This window comes from Cheilinus undulatus, linkage group 18, assembly GCF_018320785.1.
Source record: "Cheilinus undulatus linkage group 18, ASM1832078v1, whole genome shotgun sequence".
NCBI lineage: Eukaryota > Metazoa > Chordata > Actinopteri > Labriformes > Labridae > Cheilinus > Cheilinus undulatus.
The window spans coordinates 37,461,539-37,475,801 of NC_054882.1; the positions used below are offsets into that span (position 1 = coordinate 37,461,539).

The following is a 14,263-nucleotide window of genomic DNA, read 5'->3' on the forward strand; positions in this document are numbered from 1 at the left end:
GTGTTTATGAGACGCTCCTAGTACAGTGTGTCCAAAGGATTGATACACTGAACCGGCTGACCTTGGCATGTCTCCACCACCCCCGGAGACCTTTTTGATTTCTGTTTGTACACCATGAATTCTCCTGTCCTTTTCTGCGCCAACATAGAGCTCAGGGTGTAGCTCAAATGATGACCTCCAGATGTATTTTACTTTCACAAAATTAAGATTAGAAAAAAATTGTAACTAAACCTGGTCCTGGTTAAGCAAACACTGGTTGTGTCTTTTATAATTCTATGCTGACAGGACACAAATTCTCAATAATGCTCTCCCCTCTATCTGTGAAGCCAGGTTTGAGACAAGCTTAAACCATTTTTGATACCTTGGTCTCCCTTTATTGTGTCATTGTGGTATATCTGACAAGACATGTTGTGCAGATGAAGCTTGGTTCATACAGGACACAGAAGTCAGAGGCCCTGCTCCAATCAGCAAACTGCCAGCTGATATAATTACTGTCTCCCAGCTCTTGCAGCCAATCACAGCTCATTCTCTCAGCAAGGCAGCCCATTCAAATAAGACTGTCCTCCAGGCTTTTCCTATATTTGCTGCATTCATTTTACCCTCTAACTTTAAAAGCCTTCCAGCTGCATAGTAGCATCTCCACAGCATGATGCTGCCACCACCATGCTTCACAGAGGGGATGGTGTGTTTGTGGTGATGTGCACGGGTTGGTGTCTGCCAATCATAGTGGACATCAATCACTGATGGCCAAAAAGCATCATTTAAGTCTCATCAGACCCCAAAACTTTCTTCCACTCCACCATGGAGTCTTCCACATGAGTGTTGGCGATCTCTAGTTGAGATTTAATATGAGTCTTACTTAACTGTGGCTTTCTCTTTGCCACGTTTTGTACCCATCCCCTGACTTATACTTCTCTCTAAGTTGATTGGAGTGTTCTTTTGTCTTCATGGTGTAATGGTAGCAAGGTATACTGCTTCACATGTGACTTGACTTTCAAAACACAGAGGTCTTTCTACTACAATTACTGAGACATATTCACTGCATTCAGGTGATCCCCATTTCTCTAGTTGTGAGACTACTAGCACCAGTTGACTAGACCTCTGAGGGATTAGGTTATTCACTTTAAAGGGGATGAATATTTAAGCATTGTTACCCTACATTTTTTTTTTTTTTTGGTTCAATTGACTTTATGTTGTAGAAATCTCTTTTCACTTTGATATTTAAGAGTAAAAAAAAAAGCCAAATTAAACACCGCGTTCCAAATTATTATGCAAATGGTATTTTTCCTCTGATTTTCCTAAATAGTTGGTGCAAATGACAGTCAGTATAATTTTTAAGTCATCAGCTGTTAGAGCATAATTCAAATTCTACTGAACCAGCTCCTAATGATAACCTTTTTTCCAAAATAAAAAATTAAAATGCACTGTTCCAAATTATTATGCTAAACAGAGTTTCAAAACATTTCATAGGTTGTAAAGACCTGAAAATGGTCTCAAGGTCCTCAATAGGGTTGAGGTCAGGGGAGGATGGGGTCCACAGCATGAGTTTCTCTCCTTTTATGCCCATAGCAGCCAATGACACAGAGGTATTCTGTGCAGCGGGAGATGGTGCATTGTCATGCATGAAGATAATTTTGCTACGGAAGGCACGGTTCTTCTTTTTGTACCATGGAAGAAACTATATATACTCTATATACTTTGCCGAGGTCATTTTCACACCTTCAGGGACCCTAAAGGTGTCCCACCAGCTCTCTCCCCATGATTCTGACCCAAAACATGACTCCATCACCTCCTTGCTGATGTTATAGTCTTGTTGGAACATAGTGGCCATCCACCAACCATTCACTACTCCGTCCATCTGGACCATCCACGGTTGCACGGCACTCATCAGTAAACAGGACTGTTTGAAAATTAGTCTTCATGTATTTCTGGGCCCACTGCAGATGATCTTTCACTTCCAATCAGTGGAAGATCATCTGGGAGGTAAAGGTGCTGATCTAAAGGAGGCAGGTAAACATGAAGGTGTAATAACAAGCAGCGTGACCCTTCTCAGAATATCTGTGGAGACACAGAGAGACAAAGAAATACAATTTCCAAACAACATAACACCTCTCATACCGCTGAGGGATTCAAATTGTTTCAAATTGCAGAAAATGGCATTGTTCCTCATCTACCCTCTAGACTAATTTTGCATGACGCCCCTGAATCAAAGAACCCTGAGTTTGATTCATAGTTCTCCTAACATGTGTGTTGTTTGAGCCAAAGGTGTGATCATTTATAAGCACAGCTTTCTCTCCACTATAACTCAGAGTAATTAGACCTACAGGTGAGTGTGTCCATGCCTGGAGTATAGCTGTGATATACCGTGTTTCTATAAGCCACAGTATATTCTCCTCTCTATTACCTAGCACGTCATGTCTCTGAGCTGCAGCACTTTATTCTGCAGGACAAATTGGTTGAAGTCAGAGCCAAAGACAAATGGCTGATAACGGCATGCAGAACAGTAAACATCCACTCAGTAAACAGCAGCCGAGCCAAGATATAATGGCTGCACAACACACACAAACACACACTCATAGTCTGAACTCAGATGATGTTTTTGGCCACACCTTGAGGTGTCACTACTCAGTTTCAGTCCTAGAACCAGCTCTCTATTAGTCTGGTGTTTCATAATATCTCTTATTCAAAAATGACCTAAAGAGAAAACGTAGCATAAAGGAGCAACGCTCACACCTACATCTACATCGCTGAATACTGTTAATGAAAAAGATATCATGCAGTCTTGACTATCTTAGGCTCCTCATAATTATATTTCAATATTTCAATAAAATATCCCCTGCAGAATAATTCAAGGTGAAATGTACACCCTGTATCAGATCGACCCGCTAACGACCTACAACTTTTCTTTTCAGAAGTAAAAATTAGATTCAGCGGAAATTATCATCCAGTGGCTCACGGGATGAAGAAAAAGGAAAACTGGTATGGAGAGATAGGATCAGAATGCTGTTATTTGATATGCTAAAAAGCAGCAGGAGTAATTTGTGGGGGTTGGTGGTGTGTTAATTAGTTCTCAGTTCTGATCAGTCTTTAATAAAACGCCACCATGGGAAATTGGTCAGAGGAATGTTGGCTATGTGTGGAGTGACACCCAGCAGGCAGCTAGAAGCACCCAAAGGTGAACGTGCGCCCCTTCTGGGCCTCTGACATACGTCCTGGTAGAGGCCATGTTGGAGGGGTATCGCTGAAGTTCAAATAAATGCTGTTTCACACATTTGCCCTTTCTTAATTAAGAGGATGACTATCTCACAGTGTTACCAAGAGATTTACAAATGAATGTGACTGATACAGTGCAGCAGCTTAGCTAATCCTAGAGAAACACGCAATATCCAGTCATTTTTAGAAAGCTGAGTTCAGTTTCACTGGCCACAGCCAGGCTGATTTACTGCCAGACCTGTTAAATCAAGAAATCACTTAAATAGAACCTCTCTGACAAAGCAAATAGACTAAAAGATCTCATAAAGCAAGAACACATGAGAAACAAAGTCACTGATGTCTATCAGTCTTGAAAGGAATGGAGGCTCCAGCAAACCAGGGTGAGAGCCATTATCCACAAATGGAGAAAACCTGGAACAGTGCTGTACCTTCACAGAAGTGGCCAGCCAGCCAAAATTACTCCAAGAGCGCACTGACGACTAATCCAGGAAGTCACAAAACAATCCAGAACAACATCTAAAGACCTGCAGGCCCCACTTGACTCAGTTAAAGCTCACATATTATGCAAAAAACATAAAATCCATTAAGCCACATCCATTTCCTGAGAGGGGCGGAGTCAGACAGCCAGAAAATTTGTAGCTGATTCAGAGCACAGATGGGTTCGTGCAGATAAAGGCATAATTAAGGAAAGTTTCTGCCAGACAAATTCATGGGTGCCGCTGCTGGTGCCTCTGGAGTCCCACCAACCTCAGGGTGTGGGATCCTCCAGAAGCTTGCAGCTGTGCACAAACTCACTGTTCAGCCACCCATAACCAATTCTCACAAGCAGAAACGGTTGCAGTGGGCCCAGAAATACATGAAGACTCATTTTCAAACGGTCCTGTTGACTGACGAGTGCCGGGCAATTTTGGATGGTCCAGATGGATGGAGTAGTGGATGGTTGGTGGATGGCCACCATGTCCCAACAAGGCTGCGACATCAGCAAGGAGGGGGCGGAGTCATGTTTTGGGCCGGAATCATGGAGAGAGAGCTGGCAGGCCCCTTTAGAGTCCCTGAAGGTGTGAAAATGACCTCAGCAAAGTGTGTAGAGTTTCTGACTGACCACTTTCTTCCATGGTACAAAAAGAAGAACTGTGCCTTCTGTAGCAAAATTATCTTCATGCATGACAATGCACCATCTTCTGCTGCTAAGAATACCTCTGTGTCATTGGCTGCTATGGGCATAAAAGGAGAGAAGCTCATGGTGCGGCCCCCATCCTCCCCTGACCTCAACCCTACTGAGAACCTTTGGAGCATCCTCAAGCTAAAGATCTATGAGGGTGGGAGGCAGTTCACATCAAAACAGCAGCTCTGGGAGGATATTCTGACATCTTGCTCAGAAATTCAAGCAGAAACTCTCCAAAAACTCACGAGTTCAAAGGATGTAAGAATTGTGAAGGTGATATCAAAGAAGGGGTCCGATGTTAGCATGTCACTTGGCCTGTTCAGATGTTTTTGAATGAAATAGCTTTTGATTTCAGTAAATATGACCTCCTAATGCTGCAAACTTAACAAATGACCAATTTTTGCTCAATGGCTGGTGACTTGAACATTATTTTGACTGTCATTTGCATCGGCTATTTAGGAAAATCAGAGTAAAATATTATTTGCATAATAATTTGGAATGCGCTTAATAATAAATTTTATTTCTGTAGAGAACACTTTGTGCTTTCTGCAGCTGCATAGCTCGTCTGATGCTATCACCCAACCCCTGAATGAAGAGTTAATTCAAAAGTTCAGCTGGAGTCTGAATGTGTTTTTAAAGCTAACTCTGCCTGTGTTTTTCGTGTTCCACTGTTAACGTCTTCACCACATTTTGAAGCTTAGGACTACTGACCAAGCTGCTGTGTTTGCTGCTGATGCTGGACGTGTGTGAGAGCGTGAGTGTGAGCGTGTGTGTGTCCTCTTGGCTGCCTTGCTGGCGGTCGAAGATAATGGATTTGGACAACTCACAAATAAGGACATGACTGGCTTTGGCTGTGGGAAAAAAAAAGCTCACTCTTATCCGTCCCCTCTCGGTTTTATCTTGTTCCCGTCCAGTAACTCTCCTCTCTCTTACCGCTCTCTTTCATCCTTTCTTCTTTCTCTTTCAGTAGATGAGAAAACCCCACCATGGTTGCAAAGATAAGACTCTACAAACATTACAAAACTACCTTAAAACTAAACCTGGACACTGAAAATGTTCATGTTTCTTTTCTAGCCCCTCTTTCCCTCTCTCTGACTTTCTGATTGACAGATTGGCCATACTCACTCTGTTTTTAAAGCTCCTGCCACCTCATCCTGTGTTAAGACCTGATCTTATCGGCTATCTTATCACATCTGGAGAGAAAACTATTTTTCACAACTCAATTATCTTGCCTTCTTGTGATAACAATTTTACGTAAGGTGTGTAAAGGAAGAAAGGAGGCAAAAACTGCTGGGTCATCATCGGTGCGACCTCATACGGCCTGTCCTGGCTCATCGTCCATCTGAACGGTGAAACCTCGTCTAGTTGGTGCCAGACATAGTACCTTTAACTAAAAATTCTCACTTTAAACTTTCAGAAAGACACACAGAGGAACATCAGCCCCAACCCCAACTCCAAAAAAGTTGGGGCACGGTGTAAAATGTGATTAAAAACAATGCAATAATTTGCAAACCTCACAAACCCACATCTTACTGACAATAGAACATAAACAACATATCAGAAGTTGAAACTGAAACACTGCAAGAAAAATACGGGCTCATTTTTAGTTCAGTGGCAGCAACACATCTAAAAAAAGTAGGGACGAGGCAACAAAGGCTGGAAAAGTAAGCAGTACTAATGAAACCAGCTGGAGGAGCACTTTGCAACTAATAAGGTTAACTGGAAACAGGTCAGTAACATGAGTGGGCATAAAAGAAGAATTTTAGAGAGGCAGAGTCTCCTATAAGTAAAGATGGGCAGAGGTGCACCAATCTGCAAAAAACTGCAACTTAAAATTGTGGAAAAAAATCTCAGAAAAATCATCACACATCTACAGCAGTGGTTCCCAAAGTGGGGGTCAGGAGATGGTAACGGAGGGTCATGGGATGCATTTAGAAACACAAAGAGAAATAACACACATTTATTCATTTTCTATACCGCTTATCTTGTTGGGGGTCACGGGGGTGCTGGAACCTATCCAAGCTGTCATTGGGCGAGAGGCGGGGTACACCCTGGACTGGTTGCCAGTCATCGCAGGGCTGACACATAGAGACAGACAACCAGGCACGCTCACACTCACACCTAAGGCCAATTTAGAGCCACCCATTAACCTAACAAGCTGCTTTTGGTGGTGGGAGGAAGCCGGAGAACCTGGAGAGAACTCACGCATGAATGGGGAGAACATACAAACTCCACACAGAAAGACCCTGACCAAGAAGCAAAGCAACAGCGCAAACCCCTGAGCCACCGGGGCGCAATATCATCAAAATGGGTTCAAATTAAAATCAAAACATAGTTATTAAGTGATATTTGTGCTTAAACACAAAGTTATAAAAACTATGCATTATCGTGCGCTTTATCCCCCTCAAAGGAAGATAGGGGCCCCTGATCTCTGACGCTGTTATTTTGGGGTTGCCTGTTGAAAAGTTTGGAAACCCCTGATCTACAGAGCATAATTTGATCAAAAGATTCAGAGAATCTGGAGAAATCTCTGAGTGCAAGGGACAAGGCTGAAGGCTGCATTGGATGTTGGTGATTCTCGGGTTCTATGGCAGTTCTGTATTAAAAACAGCCATGATTCTGTACTGGAGCACTTACAGAACTCATTGCCTGTCAACACAGAATGAACTGCCATCCACAAATGTGAACATGATCCAAAAACATCAACGCCTTCTATGGGTGGCGGCCAGTGGACAACGGTAAAATGGAAAACTATTCTGTGGTCAGATAATACAATTTAAAATTCTCTTTGGAAACCACTAATGCCGTGATATAATACATTGTTGATGGTGTAAAATTCTGTGTTTGCCATTTTTAACTGAGGAACATTTTGTTCTGAAATTGTTTCACTATTTTTAGAAGCAGTTTTTCACAGATTAGTGGACCCCTGCCCATCTTTACTTCTGGGACTCTGCCTCTCTAAAACACTCTTACTGACCTGATGTCAATGAAGCTAATTATTTGAAAACTGCTTCTCCATGTGTTTTTATGTTAGTGCCACATACTTTTCAAGCCTTTTGTTGCCCTGTCTCTACTTTGTAAGATGTCCTGCTGTCATCAAATTCAAAATGAGCTAAAATTTTTCATGAAAATGGTAAGCTGACTCAGTTTTAACATCTGATGTGTTGGTTATGAACTACTGTGAATGAAATATGGGATTGTGAGACTGCAAATCATTGCAATCTGTTTTTATGTAGATTTTACAAGCGCCCCAACGTTTTTGAAATAGATGGTCTTACATGTCTTTGTGTATAACACAGGGTGGTTATCCCTTGCTGGATTGGCTGCGTGATCAATGTGGGGGATGAACTAATATAAATCCACATCTACAGGCTCCACGACACCATTGATCATTTATGCTCCACGTCAGGGGCGTAGCTAGGGATTATGGGCCCCCAGAAAGAATATTACACAGGGTTCCCCTTAACCAGCTAGCCAAGCAACACATGTTGCATCATTTTAACGACTATCTATGCATTAAAATGTATGTTTGAATCATAATTTCCAGATTTATGAACCATATTTCAACAATGTTTAAATTAAATTTACTTGCATTATTTAGCAGCACTGGGCTATACCATTTGGACATTTTTGAGGGAGGAGCAGGAGGCCACCAGTATTGTATTTTACTCTATTTGATACAAATTTAGTCACTTTTGATTCAATAATGACACTTAATACTAAGACAAAATTAATAAAAACACACTTTTTATTCCCAAGGGCTCCTCCCTACTGTGGGCCTGGGTAAGCAGTACCCTTTTACCCCCCTGTGCTACACCCATGCTCCATGTTGAAATCCCATATGGTTATGGACGGACCGCTCTGTTCATACCCTGTGTTCTTTTATCCATGTTTTCTTGAAGATTATGGATTTGGACCAAATGTTGCAAACTGCCCCCATATGGTAATACGTAATTGTGGGGGCAGTGCTGAGCAATATAGCCAACAGTTCAATCCAAGGCAGCAAAACACAACAGAGAAGAATAATTTGAAAGAAAAAAGTGGAACTTACTCAAACTGGTCTAGTAGAAAAATCTTGTAACATCTGTTCCAGCATAACAGTCCAGTATGTGGACAGTGATGGTGCTGTTTGAAGCACACTGGTCAATTTTGTACATAAAAGGAGCATAAAAGCAACCCTGTGTAGCTCAGAGAAGCACACCTAAGTATGATGCTGGAATACGACACACTTACGCTATATTGCCAAAAGTATTCACTCACCCATCCAAATAATTGAAATCAGATGTACCAATCACTTCCATGGCCACAGGTGTTTAAAATCGAGCACCTAGGCATGCAGACTGTTTCTACAAACATTTATGAAAGAATGGGTCGCTCTCAGGAGCTCAGTGAATTCCAGCGTGGTACTGTGATAGGATGCCACCTGTGCAACAAGTCCAGTGGTGAAATTTCCTCGCTCCTAAATGTTCCACAGTCAACTGTCAGTGGTATTAGAACAAAGTGGAAGCGATTGGGAATGACAGCAACTCAGCCACCAAGTGGTAGGCCACGTAAAATGACAGAGCGGGGTCAGTGGACAGTGCACAGAGGTTGCCAACTTTCTGCAGAGTCAATCACTGCAGACCTCCAAACTTCATGTGGCCTTCAGATTAGCTCAAGAATAGTGCGGAGAGCTTCATGGAATGGGTTTCCATGGCCGAGCAGCTGCATCCAAGTCATACATCACCAAGTGCAATGCAAAGCGTCAGATGCAGTGGTGTAAAGCACGCCGCCACTGGACTCTAGAGCAGAGGAGACGCGTTCTCTGGAGTGACGAATTACGTTTCTCCATCTTGCAATCTGATGTATGAGAAGAACAGTACTTGTCTGACTGCATTGTGTCAAGTGTAAAGTTTGGTGGAGGGGGGATTATGGTGTGGGCTTGTTTTTCAGGAGCTGGGCTTGGCCCCTTAGTTCCAGTCAAAGGAACTCTGAATGCTTCAGCATACCAAGAGATTTTTGGACAATTCCATGCTCCCAACTTTGTGGGAACAGTTTGGGGATGGCCCCTTCCTGTTCCAACATGACTGTGCACCAGTGCACAAAACAAGGTCCATAAAGACATGGATGAGAGAGTTTGGCGTGGATGAACTTGACTAGCCTGCACAGAGTCCTGACCTCAACCTGATAGAACACCTTTGGGATGAATTAGAGAGGAGACTAAGAACCAGGCCTTCTCGTTCAACATTAGTGTGTGACCTCACAAATGCACTTCTGAAAGAATGGTCAAAAATTCCCACAAACACACTCCTAAATCTTGTGGAAAGCCTTCCCAGAAGAGTTGAAGCTGTTAAAGCTGCAAAGGGTGGACCAACATCATTTAAACCCTATGGATTAAGAATGGGATGTCACTTAAGTTCATATGCCAGTCAAGGCAGGTGAGCAAATACTTTTGGCAATATAGTGTATCTTCACACATTTCAGAGTAAATGGACTTTGGGTTCAAGTTTACTGGTATCCTGGTCCAGGCAGCTAATGTGGAAAAATTCTTATGATCTCTGTTAAGAGCAGTGTAAGCATAAAGCAGCTGAAGCACAAGAAAACATGATGATGATGGCCAGTGTAACACAACTTCAACCCAAAGCTTTAAACTTGGAGCATCTCACACTTGGTGCTTTAAATCAAGGTGTTAAGCATCCTCTATAGAATCCTGACTGGAGTCAGAAAGCAGAGAGACAGTAACGGCGCAAGAAGAGCTTAAACCAAACATTTGGCAAAACATAAATCACTGGTAGTTCAAAGGAACTTCAGCAATAAAATAAGAATAAGAATATTTTATGCTTTTAGAGCTTGCTCATCACCCTACATAAGAAAAAAAAAAACATATATATAGTGTAGAAGTGCTCATGTCTCTGGACAGCAGATTTCAGCCTTAGCAATGCAACGTCCTTCAAGCTCTTAATCACACGTTTACGTCTGCATGTTCACTGCTGAGCTGACAGGGTCTGACTTTGTCCTCACCACATCCTGAGAAAGAAAATACATTTCTAATCCGTTTAGTGCTGATGTACACACTTTTACACATAAGACTAGCTATAGCATCTTGTTTCTCCAAGGACTGCCCACAGGAGACAAAATGCTAATTAGCAGCTTTGTTGTAAAAGGAAAAATAAACCCTTACATGTGTAAAAGCATCCTGAAAATAAACATTTGTACTACAGTTGTGGGACTTACTGTATTTTTTTAGGTCCTATTTCATTCTGAAGAGACCAAAAGGATATGACTTAAAGATTCAAAACTGAATAGAGACTGGCAAATATACCATATGGAATCTCTGGTAAAGATTATGGCACAGGGATAATTACAGCCCAGAGAGGCTCCTCTAGCAAGGTCAGAACACACCTTGGAAAGGTCAAAAAGCATTACAGACCTGCGGTTTAGTAGGACTGACTGATATTGAAAAACATACCTAATTGCAATTATCTTGACTCATACTGCAAAAGCGATATGAACTGTTGTATTGAAGGGGATAATCATTTTGATTTCATTCTCAATTAAAGAGAAACAAACAATAAAAAGAAAAGTTGGATTTTTTGCAAACTATTCTAAAGGAAAAAATATACTTGATGTTTGCATGATGTGTACAGCAAAAAATATTAAAAAAAAAAACATCCATCCATCTCCTTCTGCTTATCCGGAGCCGGGTCGTCCCTTTCCTTAGCGATGCTTCCCAACTCCTGCTGGGGGATCCCGAGGCATTACAAGACCAGACAGGATACATTATCCCTCCAGCACATTCTGGTTCTTACCTGAGGTCTCTTCCAAGCTGGACATACCCGGAATACCTCCGAGGGGGGGGGGGCAGGAGGCATCCTGGCAGATGCCTGAAACCACCTCAATTGGCTCCTTTTGATGGTAAGGAGCAGCGGCCCTACTCCTAGCTCCCTCCGGATGTCTGAGCTCCTTACCCTATCTCTAAGGCTGAGCCCAGCCACCCTCTGTAGAAAACTCATTTCTGGTGCTTGTGTCCGCAATCTCATTCTTTCAGTCATTACCCAGAGTTCATTGGGAGGTAGATGGACTGGTAAATCAAAAGCTTTGTCTCAGGCGCCAGTCCGCATCTCATGCTTCCTTTTACCATCACTCATGAACAAGACCTAAAGATACTTGAAATCCTTCACTTGAGGCAGAGACTCACTCCCCATCTGGAGGGAGCAATCCATCATTTTCCAGCAGAGAACCATGGCCTCAGTTTTGAAGGTGCTGAATAATAAATATCTAGCACAACAAAACCTTGCATTTAATAAATCAATTATAATCATTCAGTGCCTTGTTTTTGAGTTAGCCTTAGTGTGTTCATAGGTGTAAGTAAGAGAGCAGAGCATCCACTCATTCAACCACAAACACGTACCTCTCTCACAGGTGCGTGACCAGTATCCCGTGCCGGTGCAGTCACATATGAAACGGTTCCAGCCCTCCTTGCAGATGCCTCTGTTCTTGCATGGGTAGCTCTCACACTGCTTTCCAGGCTGCTTGTTGCACGATGGTTTGATCCCAGCCCCATTCTGCGCCTCAGCGATCTGACGGATGTCCTTGCTGCGACCGTCAATGAAAAGGTCGCGGATGCAGCCCACATAGCCGTAGTTGAGCATGGCTGTCCAGAGTTCAGTGGGCAGGATGAGGTTGGTACGGTCGGTTGGAAGCCCTCCCAGGTACATGTCGCCCTCCAGGTCCAGGATCTCACTCTCTCCGCTGGCTGTGAACGGAGTCCTTCTGCTGTTTACTGAGATGGTTCCTGGGTTTGGGACAGAGGAAGCATACATACGGTACGTTACCATCAGTGGTCCAAGAAGGGACGAGGATGGAATAGTTAAGTCATACTCTACACGACCACAGTAGTGCTTAGCCTGGTCAGATCAAAGATGTTGATGTATGTTAGTATTCAACTATGAACCATTCAATCGTTATAACTCGCCTCCATAGGATGTTTGCACATGTTGTGCAGCCTTTAAGATTATGCAAATAATATAAGTGAGTAATATTTTAGCAGTAACACATCTGCAAGAGATCCAACACCCACAGAGAAGAAAATGGAGGAAGTCATACATCATTTAGATTCAGTAAAATGTGTTTGGATCTAAACTGTGGATCTGTGATGTGCTGCAGCACTAATAGCACATTTTAACCCACAGAGGTCCAGCCAACTGATCCTAGTAGTCTCACAGTTTGTGAAACAATGATCACCTGAGTGTAGTCCATGTGTTTCCAGTGAATGTGGTATAAGGACACCTGTGTCTGGAAGGTCCTGTCACTGGTTATTCAGTATTCCTGGCTACCATTACACCATGAAGTCAAAAGAACACTCCAATCAACTTAGAGAAAAGTTCATTAAAAGTACAACTCAGGGGATGGATACAAAAATATTCCAAGGGCCCCATCATCAATAAATGAAAGGAATAAGGCACATGTGTAAATCTGCCTAGAGCAGGCCATTTTGAGTGAGCGTGCAAGAAGGAGACTAGTGAGAGAGGCCACCAAGACACCTATGACTGCTCTGGAGGAGTTCCAAGCTTCAGCAGCTGAGATGGGAGAGACTCTGCAGACAACAACTGGTGCTCAGGTTCTTCACCAGTCCAAGCTTTATGAGAGTGGCAAAGAGAAAGACGCTGTTGAAGAAAACTCGTTAAATCTCCACTAGAGTTCACCAAAAGGCATGTGGGAGACTCCATGGTCAAGCGGAAGAAAGTTCTTTGGTCTGATGAGACCAAAATGGTTGTGTTTGGCCACCAAGACACCAAAAACTGCACATCATCACAAACACACCATCCCCACTGTGAAGCACTGTGGTGGCAGCATCATGCTGTGGGGATGCTTCTCGGCACCTGGCCATGGAAGGCTTGTAAAGATAGAGGGTAAAACAAATACATAAAATATAGAAAAATCCTGGAGGATCAATATTGTTCAGTCTGCAAGAGAGCCACATCTTGGGAGAAGATTTATTTTCCAGCAAGGCAATGACCCAAAGCATACAACGAACATAACACAGAAATGGTTTAAAGACAAACATGTGAATGTTCAAATGTCAGACCTTTATCCAATACAGAATTTGTGGCTGGACTTGCAAATGGCTGTTAACACCTGATCCCCATGCAACCTGACAGAGCTTAAGCGAATTTGCAAAGAAGAATGGAGTAGTAGTAGAATGGGGGTGAATATTCATGCAGTCACTTGTTTTACATTACATATTTTTATTAAATTGACATTACGGTGTCAAAATCTGTTTTCACTTTGACATTAATGATGTTTTTTGTCAAAAAAGCCAAATTATACTGACCATGATTGATTTATAAAATCAATAAAAGGGTAAATCATCCAAGGTGTGAATACTTTTTATAGGCACTGTGTAAATCAAAAATTCAGTCACACACTTGTTTACAGCAACCTTATTCCAACATTTCAAGTGTGTTAAGACACATATTTTGGATTTAACTTTACAGGGATTTAAACATTATAACATTTTAAAAAAAGCAGAAAGGGAAATTATTGTTCTTCAACATGTTGGAGTCACATTAAGATACCTAAAACGATGTTGGCTCCAAAGGTTGCTCTCTTCAGTGGAACTGGATGGTGTCCAGATTACTTGTTTTAATTGTTGGCATTTAAAGGTCACAAATTATGCAAAATACACTTTTTCAAGCTTTTCTAGCAAAACCATGTGCTCCTGGCCTGTCCACAATCCCTGCAATACACACTGCCCCCAGGTTCGGCTGGCCCTCTCTGCTTCAGCAGAGCCACATCAATTTCCTGAGAGGGGTGTGGTCATGGGCGGAGTCACACAGCTCAGCAACAACAAAGCCACAGACACAGAAACAGCTCGTTCTAATCAGGGCTGAAACAGAGGGGTTT

General features: G+C 42.5%; 1 protein-coding gene across 5 annotated transcripts in view; it reads right to left on the reverse strand.

Moving 5' to 3' along the window:
* nrxn3a (neurexin 3a) overlaps positions 1 to 14,263 on the reverse strand; it is a 275,340-nt gene that overhangs the window by 97,797 nt on the left and 163,280 nt on the right. For all 5 annotated transcript variants that reach the window (XR_005993299.1, XM_041812741.1, XM_041812742.1 and 2 more), the window contains exon 10: positions 11,769 to 12,152. Coding sequence is in view for 4 of the 5 variants with exons in the window: in XM_041812741.1 (XP_041668675.1) it covers positions 11,769 to 12,152 (384 nt within the window). In the remaining variant the exon portion in view is untranslated. The remainder of the gene's footprint in view (positions 1 to 11,768; positions 12,153 to 14,263) is intronic.